This window comes from Cervus elaphus, chromosome 12 (genome assembly GCF_910594005.1).
Source record: "Cervus elaphus chromosome 12, mCerEla1.1, whole genome shotgun sequence".
Lineage (NCBI taxonomy): Eukaryota > Metazoa > Chordata > Mammalia > Artiodactyla > Cervidae > Cervus > Cervus elaphus.
In genome coordinates, this window is record NC_057826.1 from 91,963,552 (window position 1) to 91,983,084 (window position 19,533).

Genomic DNA, 19,533 nt, shown 5'->3' on the forward strand with positions numbered 1-19,533 from the left:
TATAATATTTATACCAAAATGCACTATAGCTTTCTGGTTCTCCACGGAAATTTCACAGTGAATTGATTTTAGATTAACAAAGACCAATTTTATGTTCCAAAGCAAATGGGAAGAAGGGTTTTTATAGAGAACATGTAAGTTTTATCCAAAGACAGTACATTAACTGTGAGTTTAACATAGAAGGAAGGTATCAAATTACAAGTAAAGAGCAGAATGAAATCATTTGATATTCACCACAAATACCTAAAGCGGTATACAGCCAAAAAGATGAGGACAAATAAAGTGCTAGAGTGTAAGTCGCTTTAGACCTCAGAGTTAGAGAAACGGGGACAATATTAACAAGAGAACCTATAGGCAGTTTAAAGAAATAACTTATTTTTCTTTTATTACAAAATATAGTTGACCACTGAGCAACACCAGAGTTAGGAGCGCTGAACCTCCACGCAGTCCAAAATCTCCATATAATTGTTGTTGTTTAGTCACTAAGCCGTGCCCAACTCTTTGTGACCCCGTGGACTGTAGCCCGCTGGGCTCCTCTGCCCCCATGTAAGTTGTTCCTCCATATGCTCATCCTTCTGAACCCTAGTTTCTGCATCCTCGGATTCAACCAACTGTGTATCATATCGTACTATAGTATTTACTATTGAAAAAAATTCACATACAAGTGGTATGCACAGTTCATACTGTAATACCTATTTATAAAGCACTGTAAGTCTTAATAAGCAAGGATAAGAAAACAAACCCTACTACCCAAGGCCTTTCGTGACACACACTTTCGTTAATTTTTAACTCATGCAAACATTTACACAGACTTTGGTTTTTTAAACTATTTTCCTTTTCTGATTGTAAAAAACAAGATAATGCTCTATATTTCAACCTCATTTTTTCCACTTAATAGTAGGGTGTGCAGCCTGTTACTAGTTGAACATATGATTTGTTTCCTTCTCTCAGTTCTATAGATAATACTGTGAAACATCCCTGTATATTTGTGAGTTGCCTGTTTACGCTTTATGCTTTCCTCCTCTTTGTTTTTTGGCAGAGCACTACTGTTTTTGATTTTAAGATCCAATATCCTTCCATGTTTTTTCAGAACTTTAATTTTTAAATGATTTTTTACACATAACCTTTCATATTGGAAATGTATTCTGTTATGTGTACTGAGGTAATGTTTTCCTTCTCAAATGGTTAAATGCTTCTAAGGATTTCATTTCTTTTCCCATGTCTTTGAAATATTAGCTCCTTCATACATTAAGTTCTTGGCACTGCCTTTAGTATTTTTCACTCTGTTGCATTGCTTAGGTTAATCCTGTACTAGTACATATGCTCTTGTTTACTGTAACCTTCTATGATTTTACTGCTTAACCCCATCAACATAGGAAGAGCAGACACTGACAAAAATCAAGGCCATGGTGCTAATGCTCTTGGTTGCAGATTTCTGGAAATCTAAATCAAGAAAGTTAGATATTAAAAAAAAATTTTCAGTCTGTTATTAAATTATACCAGGTTTTTAAAAAATCACACACGAAATAAGAACAACTAGTTTTCAATGCGTATTTGTGTAGAGCCCCGACTGCATTTCCTAACTATGCTCTCAGATTCTTTAAAGAGATGAAAGGCGGGAGTTAAAGAGGAAGGTGGTGTGGGATTGGTGAGGGAAGCCAATGAGATCAGCGACTCTACAAGTTGAAGACACTACACTCCCACTCATCTTTCCTCAACAGCCCTCCTCGTGGCTAGGACTCAGAATTAACACCTCTGTAACCGGGTCTCTTCTGACTTACCATGGCGTTCTGCTTCTGGAGGTTGAAAAGCTCATTCTGATACATCGCAGCAGCAAAGGGATAAACAACGGGCAGCTGGGCCTCTGGTTTCTGCAGGGCAAGCACTGTGTTCTCAGGGTCACCCTCCCGAATAACTGCATTGATGTGGTCCACTGCAGCCAGCCCTGAGGGTCGGAGTAACACGTCGTCAGAACCTGTGCCCGTCCCACTGCGGCCTGACCCCAGCAGCCCACACGCCCAAGGATTAGAGCCTAAGCAGTCACTTTCCATGAACTCTGAAAAGTTGCATTTGGATGGTAAGCAAAGCGTTGGAAATGGTAGCTTGGAATTGGAAAACAGTCTAATCCTTGGAGCTAGTCCCTAAAAGAACCTCAGCATTGATAAAGCTGGAGTTATAAGGTCATTCCTGCCTAGCATGACTTCCCTGCAAAATTCTTCCTTTCAGGACCAGCATTGGAACCATTTCTCCCATGAAGTTCTCACAGGGCTTCAGTTCCTGAGGATTTCACACCTTGGGAATTGTTATAGTATTTAGGACTGGGCCATGTGTATCCCACCGCATTGCTCTTTAACGCTCTTTGCGTGCTAGCTCTGCCTCCCCAAGGAGGTTAAAGACACGTGAAGACCAGAAGCAGGGCGTGCCCTAGGGCTCTATCTTCCCTCTGAATGAGCACTGTGGGACCCGGAGGAGAATGGTTATTAAGTCCCCAAATAGTCTCCCTTATCTCTTGTGTTTTGTAAAGGGTAGTTTTTTTAGGGGAACGTAATTTCAGATATGTTTTTTAAAATATTACAATCAAAACTCACATGAGTATATAATTCTACATTGAAATGGTGGTCCCATGTGTTAGTATGGTTCCAAGAACTCCCCTGGATGTCTGAAACCATGGATAGAACCGAATCCTGCAGGTATTTTTTTTTTTAACCTATATATACACATCTGTGATAAAGTTTAATTTATAAGATAGGCATAGTAAGAGATGAACAATAATAACTAATAACATTCTTAGGACTTCCTTATTTTATACTGGTAGTGTGTACCTCTTAAACATCTTAACTATTTCTCCCATCCCATCCATCTCCCTTCTGACAAAAATTAGCTTGTTCTCTGTGCCTATGACTCTGTTTCAGTTTTATTTATTGTTATTTTACAATTTTTCTTGTTTCTTGAAATAGTTGTGTACTGATATATGCTTCTCTCTTGGAGCTGCTTTTGCCATGACCCATAAGTTTTGGAAAGTTGGGTTTCCATTTTCATTCATCTCAAGCTATTTTTTGATTTCTTCATTGACCCATTGGCTTTTCACTTAAAGAAGGCACTTAATAGCTTCTCTTGGGCATCTCTGAATTGCCAGCATCACTACTCTCAGGCTTTGGGGCCACTGTTAAGTAAAACAAGGATGGCATGGACACAAGCATTATGACACCGACAGCCTGGTGGCCGAGATGGCCACTAAGTGACTCAGGGTGGGGCATCCTGGACAAGGCGACGGTCCACGTGCCAAGGGGGGTGGCGTGAGAGTTCACCATGCTACTTGGAACAGCGTGGAACTGAAAAGATAGGCGTTATTCCTGGAAATTTCCATTTAACATTTTCAGACTGCAATTGACAGCAGGGAACTGAAATTTCCGTCAAGAAAACTGTGGATAAGTGGGGAGTGGGGGTGGGGGAGGACTACTGTATCATTTAACCCCCCCCTCCCCCCCAAAAATCCCTCATCACAGAGATGCTTTGGTTTACAATACCTGATCCAATCAGAAGCTCTGTGATGTCTCTATGAGTTATAACATTCAGATTATAAAGACCTGAATTTTAGTGACCACATGGAGGGTACTTGGAACAGTAAATTCAGTACAGTTTCAAGAAAACAGAAATGGAATTGCTGACCAAATGGAAGAATGAGTGATGAACTCTGCTACCAGGCAACAGAAACTGGACGGAACCAGTAGGGTTTTGCCTTATAGAGAAGGTTTCAGGTTAGTAGAAATAACACAGACCCCTACATTTCTAGAGTTTTCAAGGATTAGTCTGTCTCCCTAACACATGATTAGACTATAGCTAAGATTATTCTAACCCTTTTTAACAGACAGGAATTTATCTTCTCCACCTATATTCGCAAGGAGCCAAGCTCAATAGCTTTTCTACTGAGATACCTCATTCAAGAACAGGAAATACTTACAACGAATGCAGTCTTTCGTGCCACACCCCAGAAAACTTACACTTAGAATAAGTTAGAATAATACCCTAAGGACCCAAATGCCTTTTTCTATTCTTAGAACTAGTATGATAAATGAAAGAATTCCAGAAAGGAAGGTCAGTGTTTGGCTGTCGTATTTGATGCCCTGTGAAGGTTACCCAAGGCCTTTTGGTTGTGTCTCTACTTATCCTGAATAGAACTGTACTTCACCTTTGAAAACTCTATTATATACGTTTGGAAAGCTATATGGTAAAATATTACAAGAAAAAAATATATCCTTTAAAACACTCTTCATGAACCATTTCTTCTAAAAAATATATGTAAACTAAGCTTAACCACTCTTTTACACTCTGCATTTAACAAAGTCTCAAGCCCTAATCTTAACAGAATATATGCAATGAATGGAAAGCATGTACCAAACTCCAAGTTAAATGACCACAGTCCAAACAAACCTGAAGCCTCTGAAAACAGACCTGGTACCACTACCATCAAAGCTGTCACTTTCTGCCATTACCATGGCTGCTACAAATGTACACACCTTAACATTTTAATATAACAAGCTCAATGACTAGGAAAAAGCTTGTCAAGTAGTTACACTGACATATTTTAAAGCATACCATTGTCTCATTGTCATGTCACTGGCTAAAATATACTTTGGAGAATTTTTTCAAGACTAATACTGGATATTTCTAGTATTACTATAAATTTTCCAACGGGGAGAGATCAAAACCTTCAGAATAATCATGTTCCAAGCATTTAAAGCCATTAAACACTACAATGTCTTTCATAATTTTAGCTGGTTATGCATTAGTACAAATCATCTCATGCTTTTTACTTAAAAGTGGAAAAAAAGTATAGTCGATTTGGCATCAAATTTGTGGTCAGGAAATTGTGTCATTCAATCAAGTAATGAAACATTTATATAAGGTGTTATACTTAACATGAAAAAGAAATCTATTCTAGTGGTTATAAACATTTCAAAAATAAAGGATGGCACAGAGCTATGGAACCATTTCCCCACTAAGCTTATGAACCTCAGATGTCTCGCTGGCAATATTAGTTTCTTCCTATAATCCATTTCTGTCAAGCATAATGAAATTCTCAGCTTTCAAATAGAGCAGAAAGAGAAACTTGAAATTGTACTTCATGTATCATCACCAACATGTTCAAAATTTAATAATAAAAATAGGAACACACATCTCAAAATGTCAAGGTGTTCCTTAAAAAAAGCAATCCTAGTGCTCTCAGTACTTGTAAGTGGAGGTAAATTCTCAAACCCACTCAGTTGTTACCTCCTAGACATATCTATCAATTTTCTCTGGGCCTCCTTGTTTGAAGCCTTTAATATATGTCTCTACCAGCAACTTAGAGGAAAACTCCTGAGTAATACCTATAGATGCGCATTTCCTTGAAAGCGCTAAGAGCCATAAAGAACATTCAAAGCTCATCTAGGAGGTTATCATGAGGGTTTAGGACTACTGGAATTAGCGGACACTCCAAGTTTAAACTTGGCAGAAGTTGACATGCCTTATTAAATGGACTAACTAGTCTTTGATGTATTCATTTTTGGGTATATGTGGGTTATTTAGGTTGACCTTGGGGACATAAATGTCAAAGAGAATTCCTTACTGCTTCAAGTAAAAATAAATTTTACTAGAGAAACAAAAAAGACTAATAAAGAGACTAGTGTATCTAAACTTGCACATGCTTATTTGAATTACCCCAGTTTTCTGTTCTTTATAGTCACATAACTGAACTAGGTACCAAGGAGAAATGTCCTGTGTGACTCCATGGAGTCTCAGGGCCATGGGATTCAAACCTGCCACGATGTGATTTATAGGTCTGCCACATCTTATTCACTTGCACCAAAGCTACACAAGCACTAAAAGAACAATCCTTACACACTGCAGACTAATAATTCAGAAGTAATAAAAAGCAGAGGTGTCAACAACAGCTTTACAATTTCAATAAAATGTTATCATATAATCCTGGGCAAGGAATGACAATTGTTAACTCATAATCTTCACTAAAAGACCTTTAAGGTTAGCCCAATAAGGGACAGGTTCAAAAAATGACATACACTGTACCTGTGATGAAACAGGAAGGTACAGTCAAACTAGCTTCAAGATGTTTTGAGATACTTTGCATGGACTGGGGACAAGATGGCCAGAAAAGCTCCATGGACAACTAGCAGATGATGCACCATAATTAAGAGCAACACTTTCAGTGGATCTGTCATCATATAAGGCACTTTTATAAGGATATATGTTAAGAGTTTTGCTGAGATCCAGATAAGAAAAATTTGCATCTTATAGAAGTATCCATTTCCTCCATATGATCCATTACTCACTGTTGACTTTATTGATATTGCCTTGGATTTCTGCTTGTGTCAGCAATTCTTCATATGCATCTCTTTCTTCTTCTGAGATACAGTTATTCTGCAAAACAAAGGCTTCTTTGATTCTTGAGGTTAAATGTTTCCAAAACTTGATATTCAAAAGCAAAAACTTAAAGAGCACTAAAAACCATTTGCTAATATTCTTGTGAACTCAATACAAGCATTTAAGAGTGCCTGCCCTGTGCAGAGCACCAGGGTTAGCTATGCCAGCAGAGGTTACAAAAATGAACAACAGACCCAGTGACTCCCTGTAAAGGCCTAATTGTCTAACGTGGAAAACATTAGGCTGGACCACTTGATATTGCCGTTTTTTGTAGATCAAAACCAGCTGAATATTGGCCATTTGATTCAGTCTAACAGAAAAATCAAGAACATAAATAACAAATATAGCCAAACAAAATATATTCTAGGAAGTACCTGGGTGGAAAGAAAATTTTAAAGAGAGACAACAACTGAGGAGGGCCTGGAAGAAGAGGGGGTTTCCCTGGTGGCTCAGATGGTAAAGAATCTGCCTGCAGAGCAAGAGACCTGGGCCAGGAAGATCCCCTGGAGAAGGGAATGGCTGCCCATTCTGGTATTATTGCCTGGAGAATTCCATGGACAGAGGAGCCTGGTGGGCTACAGTCTATGGGGTCAGATACGACTGAGTGACCTTCATCATCATCATGGAGGAAGAGAGCAATGTTCAAGGCAGAGGAGAGAAGGATGCAGACAACAGGATTTGATCACAACAGTGAGAAACCTTGGTGCGTCAGGGCTACAGTCGGAGTGTGTGTCCTGGGTTAGCCAGAAAGACGGGGAGGCGGGTTGGGTATGCTGGGACCTTTTGAGGCCAGCAGAAGGACCTGTGCTTGACTCAGTAGGCGGCAGGGAATCGTGGGAGGTTTCTGGTGGGATGACATCAGATCTGTAGCTAAAGATCAATTTTGCAACCTGGAACTCGGGAGAGGGGTTGGCTTGGAAAATGATAGGAAGCCGGGGAACCCAAGGGGAAGAGCCCTGAGACAAGGTCAGGAGGGGCAGAGCCAAGACAGGAGTGGTGAAACGAGAAGGTGGGTGGATGGAGGTCAGCCCAGCAAGAAAAGGCAGCACAGGTAGTGACACAGAGGGCATAAAAGAGTTCTGAAACAGTGTGGGAGTCATTCCAAGGGAAGTCAGTACCAGGCATGTTCCTGAGAAGGGGAGGTAGGGACGAGCATCTTACTGATGGGATGGGGCAAAGGGATGAGGCTATCAAGCTGACAGCTTGCGTTCTTCAACAGGTAGATGAGCTCAGTGGAGGAAGTACAGAGAAAGGAGTGATTCAACGTCAGACGTTGAAGGCTCTCCACATTTAGGGAGAGGAACAAGCAGAGACATGAAGAGATGCAGAGGGGGTCCACAGCAGCAGAGAGGCCCAGAAAACGTGGGTGGGGGTGGAGAAGCAGGCAGTGTGGGGCAAGTGTGCCCAATGCCATCCACCAAGAACAAGTGAAGATAAAGGGGCTACTTTGGGAATGGAGCTGACGCTGACATGGCAAGACTTTAAGGAGCGGAAAGCTGGTGTGGAAGTGGAATCTGAGTGCAAAGTTTTCCATAAGACAGGAGGCGGGAAATATAATGTGAGGGTCAGGAGCTGACTTTCCAAGGAGGGAAATCACTTCTTCAAATACGAGGGAAAACTATGGGGAAAATACAAGGAAAGTGAATTCAAAAGTGTCTCCTCTAACCTCACCACACCCAATGGTTAGCCTCTAGTAATAAATCTAAAGGTGAGTCACCTAATACAAGATTTGCTGGTGATATTCAAAGAGGGAATATCTTTAACTGCTCCTTCTACACCTTCTTGATAAGTTTTCAACATGATCTTTCATCCTTGCTACCTGTAATACTCATCAAAAAAGAAAACCTAATTTCCTTACAGAGGGCATGGTCTCATTTTACCTTTATACTTCATCCAAACCAACAGCCTCTGGCTAGAGAGATCACAGCCAGCGGACTTAAAAATATCCCTCGTAATATTAAAGCTTTTTCAAACTAGCAATGCATAACCATACTTATTACTATATTGACCACTCATAATCTAACTGAATACCTTCAGCCTTGCATTTTCCTCTTTTCTTTTCTTGGCTTCCCAGAGCTCCTTCTGATATTCCTCTGCGAGATCATCATCCACTAAAGTCAAAACTGCATTTGGGTTTCTTAGAGTTATAATGGTCTGCTCAGCGATTCCTTTTTCAATAGCTTCATTAATGGCTATAACCGCAGCATGCACTACAAAGTAAAAAGAAAAATAGAACTTTATCAGCAAAAGACAACATGGACAGGTGTACTGGCTGTGCGTAACTTAAGCAGTTTTGCTTTCTTCCATGGGGTCCAATCAAGAATTCAAACAACAGAACCTCAGACACATCACAGAACATCCCTGTGACAACCTCCCCACCTGCCCATTTATCTCGGGTCCTGTCTCAGCATCTGTTATATAATTCCTATTCATTTATTCAACTTGCATTGAATGTGAATCAAAGATTATGGCAACCACTGGGGGTTTGCAGAGTGACACTTGGAAAGTATCATGTTGGCTTCAAGAGACGACTGCAGTTTAACTTGCGACATGGAAAGATTCCCAGCAGTGAGTACCCTGCCACTGAAATCTAAGGACAAAGAAAGCAGAGAGACGTTTGGGAGAATAAAGATACTTCTGGAACTTCTTAAATTGCATTGTACAAGTAGATGTCTAGAGTCCAAGGTCAATTTTTTGGTTATATTCTGATGTTATATCCTGATATTTGGTTATATTCTGATGCTCAAATCAATTACCTATAATACATATTATAAAAAAATTAGCATGCTTATAATATCTTCTAAATATTCTATTTCTTATAACCAAACTGAAGAATAGGTAAGTCTCATGTCATTGGCAAGTTTGAATCTTAAGCAGACTCACATGCAGCTTCATCCACAGACAGTTCATTAGCCAGAATACCACCTATTTTGCTAAAAGATGGCATTTGTATTCCATATTTCTCAAGCTCCTTTCTCATATTACTGATTTCCTCCTCTGAAAAAGAACAACAAAATTAAAAAAAAATCAATGAAAGCCATAGAGATGGAGGCAGGAATGAGTGTATTTGTGTTAAGAAATGTGTTCATCAAGAACATGGGGTCAGTTCTAAAGAAGAACCTTAGAAAGAAGCCTCAGCTTCTCATTTCACAAAGGTGAGCAAACAGAAACTTGGCAGAGTCTAAAGATAATCAAGTTTTCTCCCCTGATCAATATAAAGGGAAAAAGGAATCAATATCAAAATGAAGAAAAAATTGCTACATTTTCTTAATAACCACGCTGTAAAAGATTATCAAGAAAAAGAATAGTACCTGTGAAGTCTACTTTGCCCAACAAATCCTGGATCTGGGGTGCAATTCCTAGTTTGAACAGATATAAACTGAAAGAGAAACCATAGAACTATCAGAAACTTCATCATCATAAATCTTAGAGCTAGAAATTGCATAAGTCTTCAGGGTCTTTTTTATTTGAGAAACTCCTAAGAGATCCTCTCATTTAATCCAGGCACCTTACAGATGAGGCAACCATGTCCCAAGGTGAGGCAGGCCCTACTGGGACCAGGAGGGACCAGGACTAGAGGCCCAGTCACCGTCTGAAGACTGGTCTGAACTACACAGCACGTCCACAGGCAAGCTAACCTAATCATCCAATTATAGGGAGGCTAAGGGACACAACACAAAACAGCAAGTAACACACAGAATAAACACTTCTTTGGATACTACATGATTTTATTTTGCTTAAAGTATAGCTCAAATTATATGTTCCTTTCCATACCTATATATGCCTTCAAGTACCATATACCCCCTTGAAGAACTATTTGTTTTATACATTCTGAACCAATAAATAGAGCAGTAAGACTACTTACTGGTGGACGGAAAGATGTTAAAGACAAATCACGATGTGGATATATTACTATGACATGGATATATTTTAAAAAGTGGAAAATGCAGAGAAAAGTGTACATATTTTTAAAAAGTTCAATAGGAAGCAATGATGGTCACAACTAACCTGCTTGTAATCTGACAAAAGAAGCTAGAGTCTGACATCTAAATTCTACCAAAGGATGAAAATATTTAGTTATGTGACTTCTCACCTCAAAAACATTGAGCCATAATTTCTGAACTACATGTATTTTAACCTTCCCAGTACCCAAGATCAACTCTACAACCCAACTAAAAATTCTTTATTCACTTAGTATCAGTTCTGATAGACTTATAACTTAGAAGATTTTAATTAGACATTAGAATTACAAATACCATATATGGGAAAATGAACTGAGAATGATTTTGATGGTTTGAAGTATTTCAAGACTCATTTCAAATGTTGATATGAGATATATCTGAGTTTACAAACACAAAATTTCATTAAGAGTTCAAGATCAAGCCTTCTTAATGGAATGAAAACTCTTAAAATGCATGATTAATCAGTGTAAGCAGTATGCATTGATATTAAATTTTTCGATCTTTGTAAGAAATAATCACTTAGAAAAGCAATATGTGATCAAAGTTAAAAATTACTGATCTGTGGTTTCAAAAGAATACATAGAAAATCACCATTCAGAGTTAAACAGTAAATACTCTGATATAAATCATTTTAATATTGTTTCTGGAAATATCTATTCCATAAATTCACATGAAAAAAGTGAAAGCGTTAATCACTTAGTCGTGTCCGACTCTCTGTGACCCCATAGACTGTAGCCCACCAGGTTCCTCTGTCCATGGAATTCTCCAGGCAAGGATACTGGAGTGGGGAGCCATTCCCTTCTCCAGAGGATCTTTCCCACCCAGGAATCAAGCCTGGGTCTCCCACACTGCAGGCAGATTCTTTACCATCAGAGCCACCACACAGTATTCTATAGTATCAATGTACTATAATTTGCTTAACCAATTGCTGAGCATTTAGACGATCATTAATTATCCACTACGATAAATAATGTTGCAGTGAACCTACATATATAGGCACATCAGTCCACAGGGTCACAAAGGGTCGGACACCACTGAGCAACTGAACTGAACTGTGCATATATCTTACTCATCACATAAATCCCTACAAAGAAAATCATCAAATTGAAAGGATATATATATAAAACTTTTAATATATATTATCAAATCGTGTTCTTGAAAGAGATTATACTCATTTATTCTCTGTGAGGAAAGGGTTAATGAAACTCCTCTCCCTTCTGCAATAGAAAGTGTCCTCCTTCAGTTCACGTTCAAGCTCCGTTCCCCCAGGCACCCAATAAATGTATACTGCCAACCATGTTACTAAGCATCATTGCTTAGGGGAAAAATAACCCTTGATTGGCAAGCTGCATCTTGACCAGAAGGCATCATAAATACCTAGGAGGCTCCACACAGTTTGGGTGTTCCTGAGTTCAGCGACTCTTGTAACTGGAACACTTCTTGCAGGAAACTGGGAAGCCATGCTATGGGGCTGCTATAATAGATACTGGCTCCTGGGGACTGAGGTGCTCAGCCAGGGAGCCTTCAGTAACTACCACTGTTGGTGTCATTCATAACTTCACACCCAAGTTATCACCTAGGGCACCAAAGAGAACAGGTCCTAAATGGCTGTGTGGACAACTACGTGGAGTGTTGAGAAGCCTCCCACTGCAGAGCAAACGCTTGATGCCGTCCTGCTGGCAGGCGGTATTTCCTTCTGAGCATCTGCAGTCAACGTGGTTATGGCACGCGGTCCTGAGTCTGAATGTTTAACTGAACTAAGACCCAGGTGTTGGGCATGGCCCCACTCTACTAGCAATCCATGAAAATGCCATTTTCTTTGTCCCCTTAAGAGCAGAGGTTCTATCCATGACAACCTCACCAATCTGATAGCCGAAAAATGTCATTAAAGTTTACATTTCCTTTTGTTCATTGTGAGGGTAAGCATTTTTCATACACATATTGGTCATTTAAATTTCTTCCAGGAAATGCATATTAATGAACTTCTGAATTTTAAAGGTTGTTTTCTGGGGGGATTTATCTTTCTTGGTTTTTTTTTCCCCCTTCTTTTCCCTCAAAACAACAAAGGACAAAAGACACTTTAAACATACGGTATTTTACTACTAAATTCCAATATATTTGTATCTTATTCACAAGGGAAAAACATATTAGACTCTGAACATCGTTCAATGTAAAATAGACATTATGTGTTCATAATTCAAAGCTAGAAAGACAGGATACATTCCTTAAATTCTAGGTCTTTAGAGATTACCAGGGATATAACAAGTCATTATAATTAAAACTAGGATGCTGACATTTCCAAAACCATAATATTTTATGAACCAATTCTCAATTTATTACACAAGAAAAAATATTCCAGGTAAAAGGGACCTCATGTCACTTGGACCAAATAAAATGTCAACCTAGTCACTCACTTCTGACTAGTAACAGAAACAACAAAATTCAACAGAATTAAACAGAAAGGGGTGTAGTTACAAAAGAATTCTAGGAAAGTAAAATCAAGCCATATTTGAAAAGATAAAAATAGATCCATAAATGATCAAAAAAATACCACTGTATGCATTCTTTCATGGTTCCTGATTTGTAGTTTTATCCCCTTTCACAACTAAATAAAAAAATACACCTGAACAAGTTGACCAAAAAAAAAGTATAAAAGTAATTCAATGGGAAAAACTTTGAAAATGTGACAGTAAAATTTAACTAGGAGTTTCCCATAAAATCTCTTCTAATAAATTTTATGCATAAAATAATTTCATATTTAATGTGTATATTGATGTATATTATTTTAATATTCTGTTAGTTTTAACATACTTGAAATTTATATTCTTGCATCAAAGGCTAAGCTAATGAATATCAGTTATCCTTAATGTATTTCCACTTCTATCTCCCCTCCTATGTAAGGTTGAGATAATCTGGAATTCTAGATGCACTTTTAAATTTTCAGATTATGCAATAAAAGTTTAGGTAAATAAATTTTATTAGTTTATTTCCTAATTTAATCTGTATCCAGTTTTCTTCTTTCTTAGTTTTTTCTTTGGTTTTGCTATTTATAAGCCTATTTACTAAGTAGACAAAATGAACGACTTACTAAGTGCACGTATTTTACTATTTTCATTTGTTCCCTGGGTGTTGGTTCTGTGTGTTGAATGTAATTCCTCTTTCAGAGCTTTAGTTTCCTTCAAATGTCTGGCATTTCCTGATTTGGGGCTCATCTTGAGGTCTGAGACTTGCAACTCTTTGTCACTGTTGGCTGCAGGTCCCCATGCCCGAGGCTTCCCGGGTAGCTCTGTTCGTAAAGAAACTGCCTGCAGTGCAGGAGACCTGGGTTCGATTCCTGGGTCAGGAAGATCCTCTGGAGAAAGAAATGGCTACCCAGTCTGGTGTTCTTGCCTGGAGAGTCCCATGGTCAGAGGAGCCTGGCGGGCTACAGTCCACGGGGCCACAAGAGTCGGACAGGACTTGGCGACTAAGCCACAAGCATCCCGTGCCAGAGGGCAGCCTCAGGGAGACGGGAGAGGAACAAGGAGGCTGACGCGCAGAGGGCGCTCACCGCCTTATCTTCTTAGATGGGGTTCCCTGTGTCTTCTTGATACTGGTGTGCTACCCTGCCATCAGCATCTCCACGTGTTGCCTTGGGGAAGGACCAGCAGGTTCAGCAGGTCTAACTGATCCAAATTATGCTGGCTGAGGCCTCTCCTCTTCCCATCTCTGCTCAGACCAAACCCCACAGCCGCTCCAAGCTCTGCTGCACAACTCAATGGCTTCTGGGCTGTGGCCCTCTGCTTGGTTTTTCAGCCAATCCAGTCCTAGCTGTCTGCCTTCTGTCATGAGCTACTTAATTTTCTGGTCAATGAAAAGCACTCTTTCTTACTACAGATGATTAAAACAAACAGCAGCTTCCCCTGGTGGTCAAGAATCAGCCTGCCAACGCAGGAGACACAGGTTCAATTCCTGAGCCGTGAAGATCCCACACGCTGTGAGGAACTAAGGCCGTGCGCCCCAAGTACTGGGCCTCTGCTCTAGAGCCCAGGAGGCAAAGTACCGGGCCCGATGCTGCAACTCCTGGCTTCCTCCGGCTCGAGGGTCTGTGCTCTGCCCCAGGAGAAGCCACCGCAGTGAGAAGCCTGTGAGCTGAAGCTAGAGCAGCTCACCACAGCAGAGAAAAATCTATGCAGCAACAAAGACCCAGCAGAGCCCAAAATAAACAAATGACATTATATACTAGAGGAACTCCTACTACTTTAGTCATTTCACATCAGTTTTGTAAGGAAACTAAGACAACCGTGACCGACGAGCTTGACATAACTGTTTTCACTGTATCTCCTTTGTGTATCTGTCTGGTCATTCGTTTAATTACTCTCAACTGTCTGTCCCTATAAGGTACTCAGGCTTCCACAAAACACAGGTTTGTTGGTAATACGAGCTAAATTAATTACACTAAACAAAAGTGTTCATGTTTCCCTACGGTATTAAAGAAACTGGAAGACTTTCTGATTATACTTCTTACTTCTCCATTTCTGCTGTATAACATAAATCTCACAACAAGCAAACATCCCAGTTTAACTAAAAGTTACCACAAGATGGTGCTGAGAAGTCAGGTACCTTTTAGATAGAAAAATCTTTGAGTCAGATTTGCCTCAAATCAGATTTTCGTGTGCTAGTCAGGATCAGGTAGAAATCCCATTTGCATTTACATACTTTCACCAAAAGTATGTATTTTTTAATGTTAAGGTGTATTTTTATTTGGTTTCAATTTTCAGCATTTATTTTATCTTTGAGGCTGAAGTTTAAAGTATTAGTTTTGAAAAGATAACTTTTCACAGTGTGGGAATTTATATACTAAATCTGTGTGGGAGGTATGCCCAAGCAGATTAGTCAAAGGGGCAAATGTTTACTAGGAAAAGTACTTATTCTGGATTCCCATGCTGAAAAGAATCAGTAACAGTAGCCCACTCCTTTCCAAGCACTTCGATTCAAATGAGGGCATTGCCTGAAGTATGTAGGAAATCCAGTCTTAGTGTTTAAAAAACAAAAGTCTGTCCAATCACCAATTTCTTGGAGCTCTTCAAGGCTGAATTTATTAAGCACCTTCAGTGCCTAACAACCAATACAAATAGCTAGGAGCATTCTAAAGGAAGCTGAGGAAATAATGTCCCTTTCCGCGTATAAGAAGCACTTAGAATGAAACAGCCAGCATTTCATCACATCAAAAGGTACCGTACATTTGTGTTGCTAAGAAAAGGCCAGTAATAGAGGAGTTGTCCTACGGTAGCAAAAGCCTCATTGGCCCATGTGCTCCTATTTTGTACTAATAATATCAGCTCAAGTAAAGGAAGCAATAAAGAAAGCAAAAGAGAAAAAAAAAAAAAACTATCAGTTTTTTTCTACTACTTTGAATATATGTGTTAAGAGGTGCTACAGTAATAAAATGCAAACTTAAAAGGCAAAGGCTGAATTTATTTCAACTTTTCTGGATCACATCATGCACAGTTCATTTTACGTTGTAATATGGGAGGTGAATGTCTGTAAATCAAAGCCTCATGGCTGATTAGGAAGAAGAGGGAACTGGAGTCAGAAGCCCTGGATCCTGGCCCCAGCCTGGCCACATTTCAGTATGTGACTCTGACTCACGTAAACCAATCTTTCAATTTCCTCATCGGTGAAATAAAGAAACTGCACTCAACATCTCAAGGTCCTTCCAGTTCTGAAGTTTGGGGAAGCGTCCTTTTAAAAATATCCTAAATGTAACAGCTTAGAGACCTGTGCTGAAGTTCAAGTCTAATGCCACTGTTCTTTTCATTTTCCTAGTAGGATGGAAATATTGGGCTCCCTTCTGAGGAAAACTGACTGGCTGCCTAAGTAACTGCAGGTTCTGGTGCCACCCAGCCTGGTTCTGAATCCCAACCCTGCCCTTTACTAGCTGTATGATCTTGGCCAGCCATAGTTTAAAATGAGACAAATAACTGTACAGAAAACGCATGTCATGAGGATTAACTGAGATTATACCTGTAACAGCATACTTGGAACAGCACCCGGCATGTAATGAAGGGCTCAGTAGGCGTCGGTCTGCTTTTATTTTTACTCTTGTGTGTGTGTGTGTATGTGTTGCATGCTGTGTCCTCAGGTGTCTCCAGCTCCTTGCGACCCTATTGATGTAGCCCACCAGGCTCCTCTGTCCATGGGATGTCCCAGGCAAGAAGAGTAGAGTGGGTATACTACTCCATGGGATCTTCCCAACCCAGGGACTGAACCCGCATCTCCTGCATTGCAAGAAGATTCTGGACCGCTTGAGCTGCTTTGCTAACCAGGCTGCCTCTGAACCAGTTCCTCAGGTTTACCTACTAGAGGAGCCCTTCTTCACAAACCGCTCAGAGTACTTGGGACAGCTGGTCAACCAGAAGTGTGGCTGCCGCCACCATTTTCATAAATCCAAGCCCTGAACGTGTGCTATTTTGGCATCTTCACTGGGTCTGAAGACATGACTGCTGGACAGCAACCACAGACTCTGCAGTGGGAACAGTCATCCTCACACAGAGGAGAGGCAGACATGCGTTGACCTTGCGGTCAGTGTAAGAATCTTAACCAGCAAATAAACTTTATCTAGTAAGAAAAGCTGAATCCAGAAGCCTCGTGTGTTAAGCCAGGGAAATTGTTACAAACACCTGACAACTTTAAAGGGGATTCCTGGGTGGTGCAGTGGTAAAGAACCCACCTGCAGGAGATGTAGGAGACTCAGGTTTGATCCCTGGGTTGGGAGGATCCCCTGCAGGAGGGCCGGGCATCCCACTCCGGTATACTTGCCTGGAGAATCCCACGGACAGAGGAGCCTGGTGGGCTACAGTCCGTGGGGCCGAAAAGAGTTGGACACGACTGAGCACGTGTACACAATCAGGGAAAGACTGGAACCTCTGCTTGTGGCCACAAAGCAAGGATATTTCAAAGAAATGTCAAGGACAGTGTTACAAGGACAAAGGAGTTGGCCAGAAAGAGCTCCCAGGACCAAACTGAAGCAATCTGGTCCATCAAAAAAGAAGACACTAATCTTGGTTAGTTAAAGGATGCTTGTTCCTTGGAAGAAAAGCTATGATGAACCTAGACAGCGTATTAAAAAGCAGAGACACCACTTTGCCAACAAAGGTCCATATAGTCAAAGCTATGGTTTTTCCAGTAGTCATGTAGCGATGTAAGAGCTGGACCGTCAAGAAGGCTGAACACTGAAGAACTGATGCTTTAGAACTGTGGTGTTGGAGAAGACTCTGGAGTTGGAGCAAACTACGGGAGATCGTGAAGGACATGGAAGCCAGGCGTACTGCAGTCGGTGGGGTCGCAAAGAGTCAGACATCACTGAGCAACTGAACAGCAACAACAAATCTTGTTTAGATCGGAGAAAGGCCTGGAGTTCAAAACGATGCTCAAAGGACTGTAGCCTTCGAGGCTCCTCAGTCCTTGGGATTTCCCAAGCAAGAATACTGGAGTTGATAGCCGTTTCCTTCTCCAGGGGATCTTCCTGCCCCAGGGATCGAACCCAGGCCTCCCCCATTGCAGGCAGATTCTTTACTGCCTGAGCCAACAGGGAAGTCCAGTATAAAGTGGACCAAAAGGAATTTGTAATGCAGAGATAAGACTCACATAATATTTATATGGATTTTAACAAGCTAGGAAGTGTTGTTAAAATACAGATGCTTTGTTTTTTCTTATGTCTGTCTATAGTGCATAAATATGTGCTTATTTTTGTACTCTTTATACAACAGGAAAAAATACAGACCAGGAACTCTGAGTAAGACAAATAGTCGAGAAAACCAAGGGAATATCCCAAGATAAGAATAGACCGAGGGGCACAGAAGGTGACAAAAACAGCCTGGTGAAAAAAAGGTACAGTACTGACGGCTGCGTCAATAGCCAAGCAGAGACAGGGTCCAGAAACAGGATCCGAGATGCTATCAGCCAAGTGGTCCCAAAGAGCATAAGGCAGAGTCCATCCCTCATCTCCTGGGGGAGAAACCTCTAGAATGCCCAACTGATTTCGAGAAAATATTCGAAGGGCATACATTAACCTTTAACAATGTTAACAGACGAGGCCAATACATCATGAAGACAGGACAATGGGTTATGGAGCACTGGCCAAGCGAGACATGAAAGCAAACCATTTCTGAGTGACAGAGGGTGGGGACTGGATGGGAAATAAAAACCTACCTGAAAGCCAAATAGTACAAGGTCTGGTTGATTTTGCAAATCAAGTTCAGCCTGATTCCTGGTGGCCAAGGTTGGACTCACCTTAGGAGAAGAACCCAAACTGATACCGTGTTCTGACCAGCAATGATTGGTCAGAAATCAGGTCTGTAACCCGGTCCACTAAAGAGGTGCTCTGTTTCTAGTGACCATGTGAACTCTGGGTAGGTATCAAAGTTTTACAGCCTTAGAATGCATCAAAATCAGTGGCTAAATAATGAAACTACAAGTGAAACTTGCAGTGTGGATTTTTTAGAATAAGTTTAAGTGTAGTAAGTTTGTAATAATGTATCTGGGCATTTACTTGTGTTTTAAGGTATTTGAGATAGTCAAAAAAGCAGTCTACTAAATTTATTTATTTTAAAGGAATTCAACTGCATAACTAATGTTTAAACATTTAACAGTTGCTTAATACATTGAGCAATAAACAACAGGCAAAAAGCGTTCTCCATGGTTAGAAGGCCTCCAGACTGGAAAAAAAAAACTATCAGTCTCTTGTTAGCAAGGGTCTCATTCCGTGAGGTGGCTCCTTTTATTGCGCAGGCTTTAAATATTCCAAATAAAGCCACAAAGAAAACACGCAATAGTTACAAACAAGTCATTGTCATCTGGTATTGAAATGTCAGCGCCTGGAGCAGAGAAAAGTTTGTGGCAGGGCCTAGCGAGGAAAACTGGCGACTTGTGCTCAAAAGACCCAAACTTGTCAGTGGCTTTCGGGCAAGAGTTGTAAAGACAATATTAGGGGAGAGGGACCTAGAAGGCAGGGTCACCTCTGACTGGTTGGTGGTGAGGTAACGGGGTGATGTTCTGGGAAGCTCAGCCTGCTGGTTCCAATCGGTCTGAGGTCTACGCACAGCGCTCATGCTAAGCATGCAGTCAGATCCTCCATCTGGGTGAGGGTCTTGGTTTCTACAGGACGACT

General features: G+C 40.5%; 1 protein-coding gene across 2 annotated transcripts in view; it reads right to left on the minus strand.

The window, feature by feature from the left end:
- Positions 1-19,533, minus strand: part of IQGAP2 (IQ motif containing GTPase activating protein 2) — a 296,931-nt gene that overhangs the window by 107,205 nt on the left and 170,193 nt on the right. For both annotated transcript variants that reach the window (XM_043920016.1, XM_043920017.1), the window contains 5 exons: positions 9,732-9,799; positions 9,304-9,417; positions 8,452-8,630; positions 6,330-6,417; positions 1,782-1,945 (listed from right to left, as the gene is read on the minus strand). In XM_043920016.1, the coding sequence (XP_043775951.1) occupies positions 1,782-1,945; positions 6,330-6,417; positions 8,452-8,630; positions 9,304-9,417; positions 9,732-9,799 (613 nt within the window). The remainder of the gene's footprint in view (positions 1-1,781; positions 1,946-6,329; positions 6,418-8,451; positions 8,631-9,303; positions 9,418-9,731; positions 9,800-19,533) is intronic.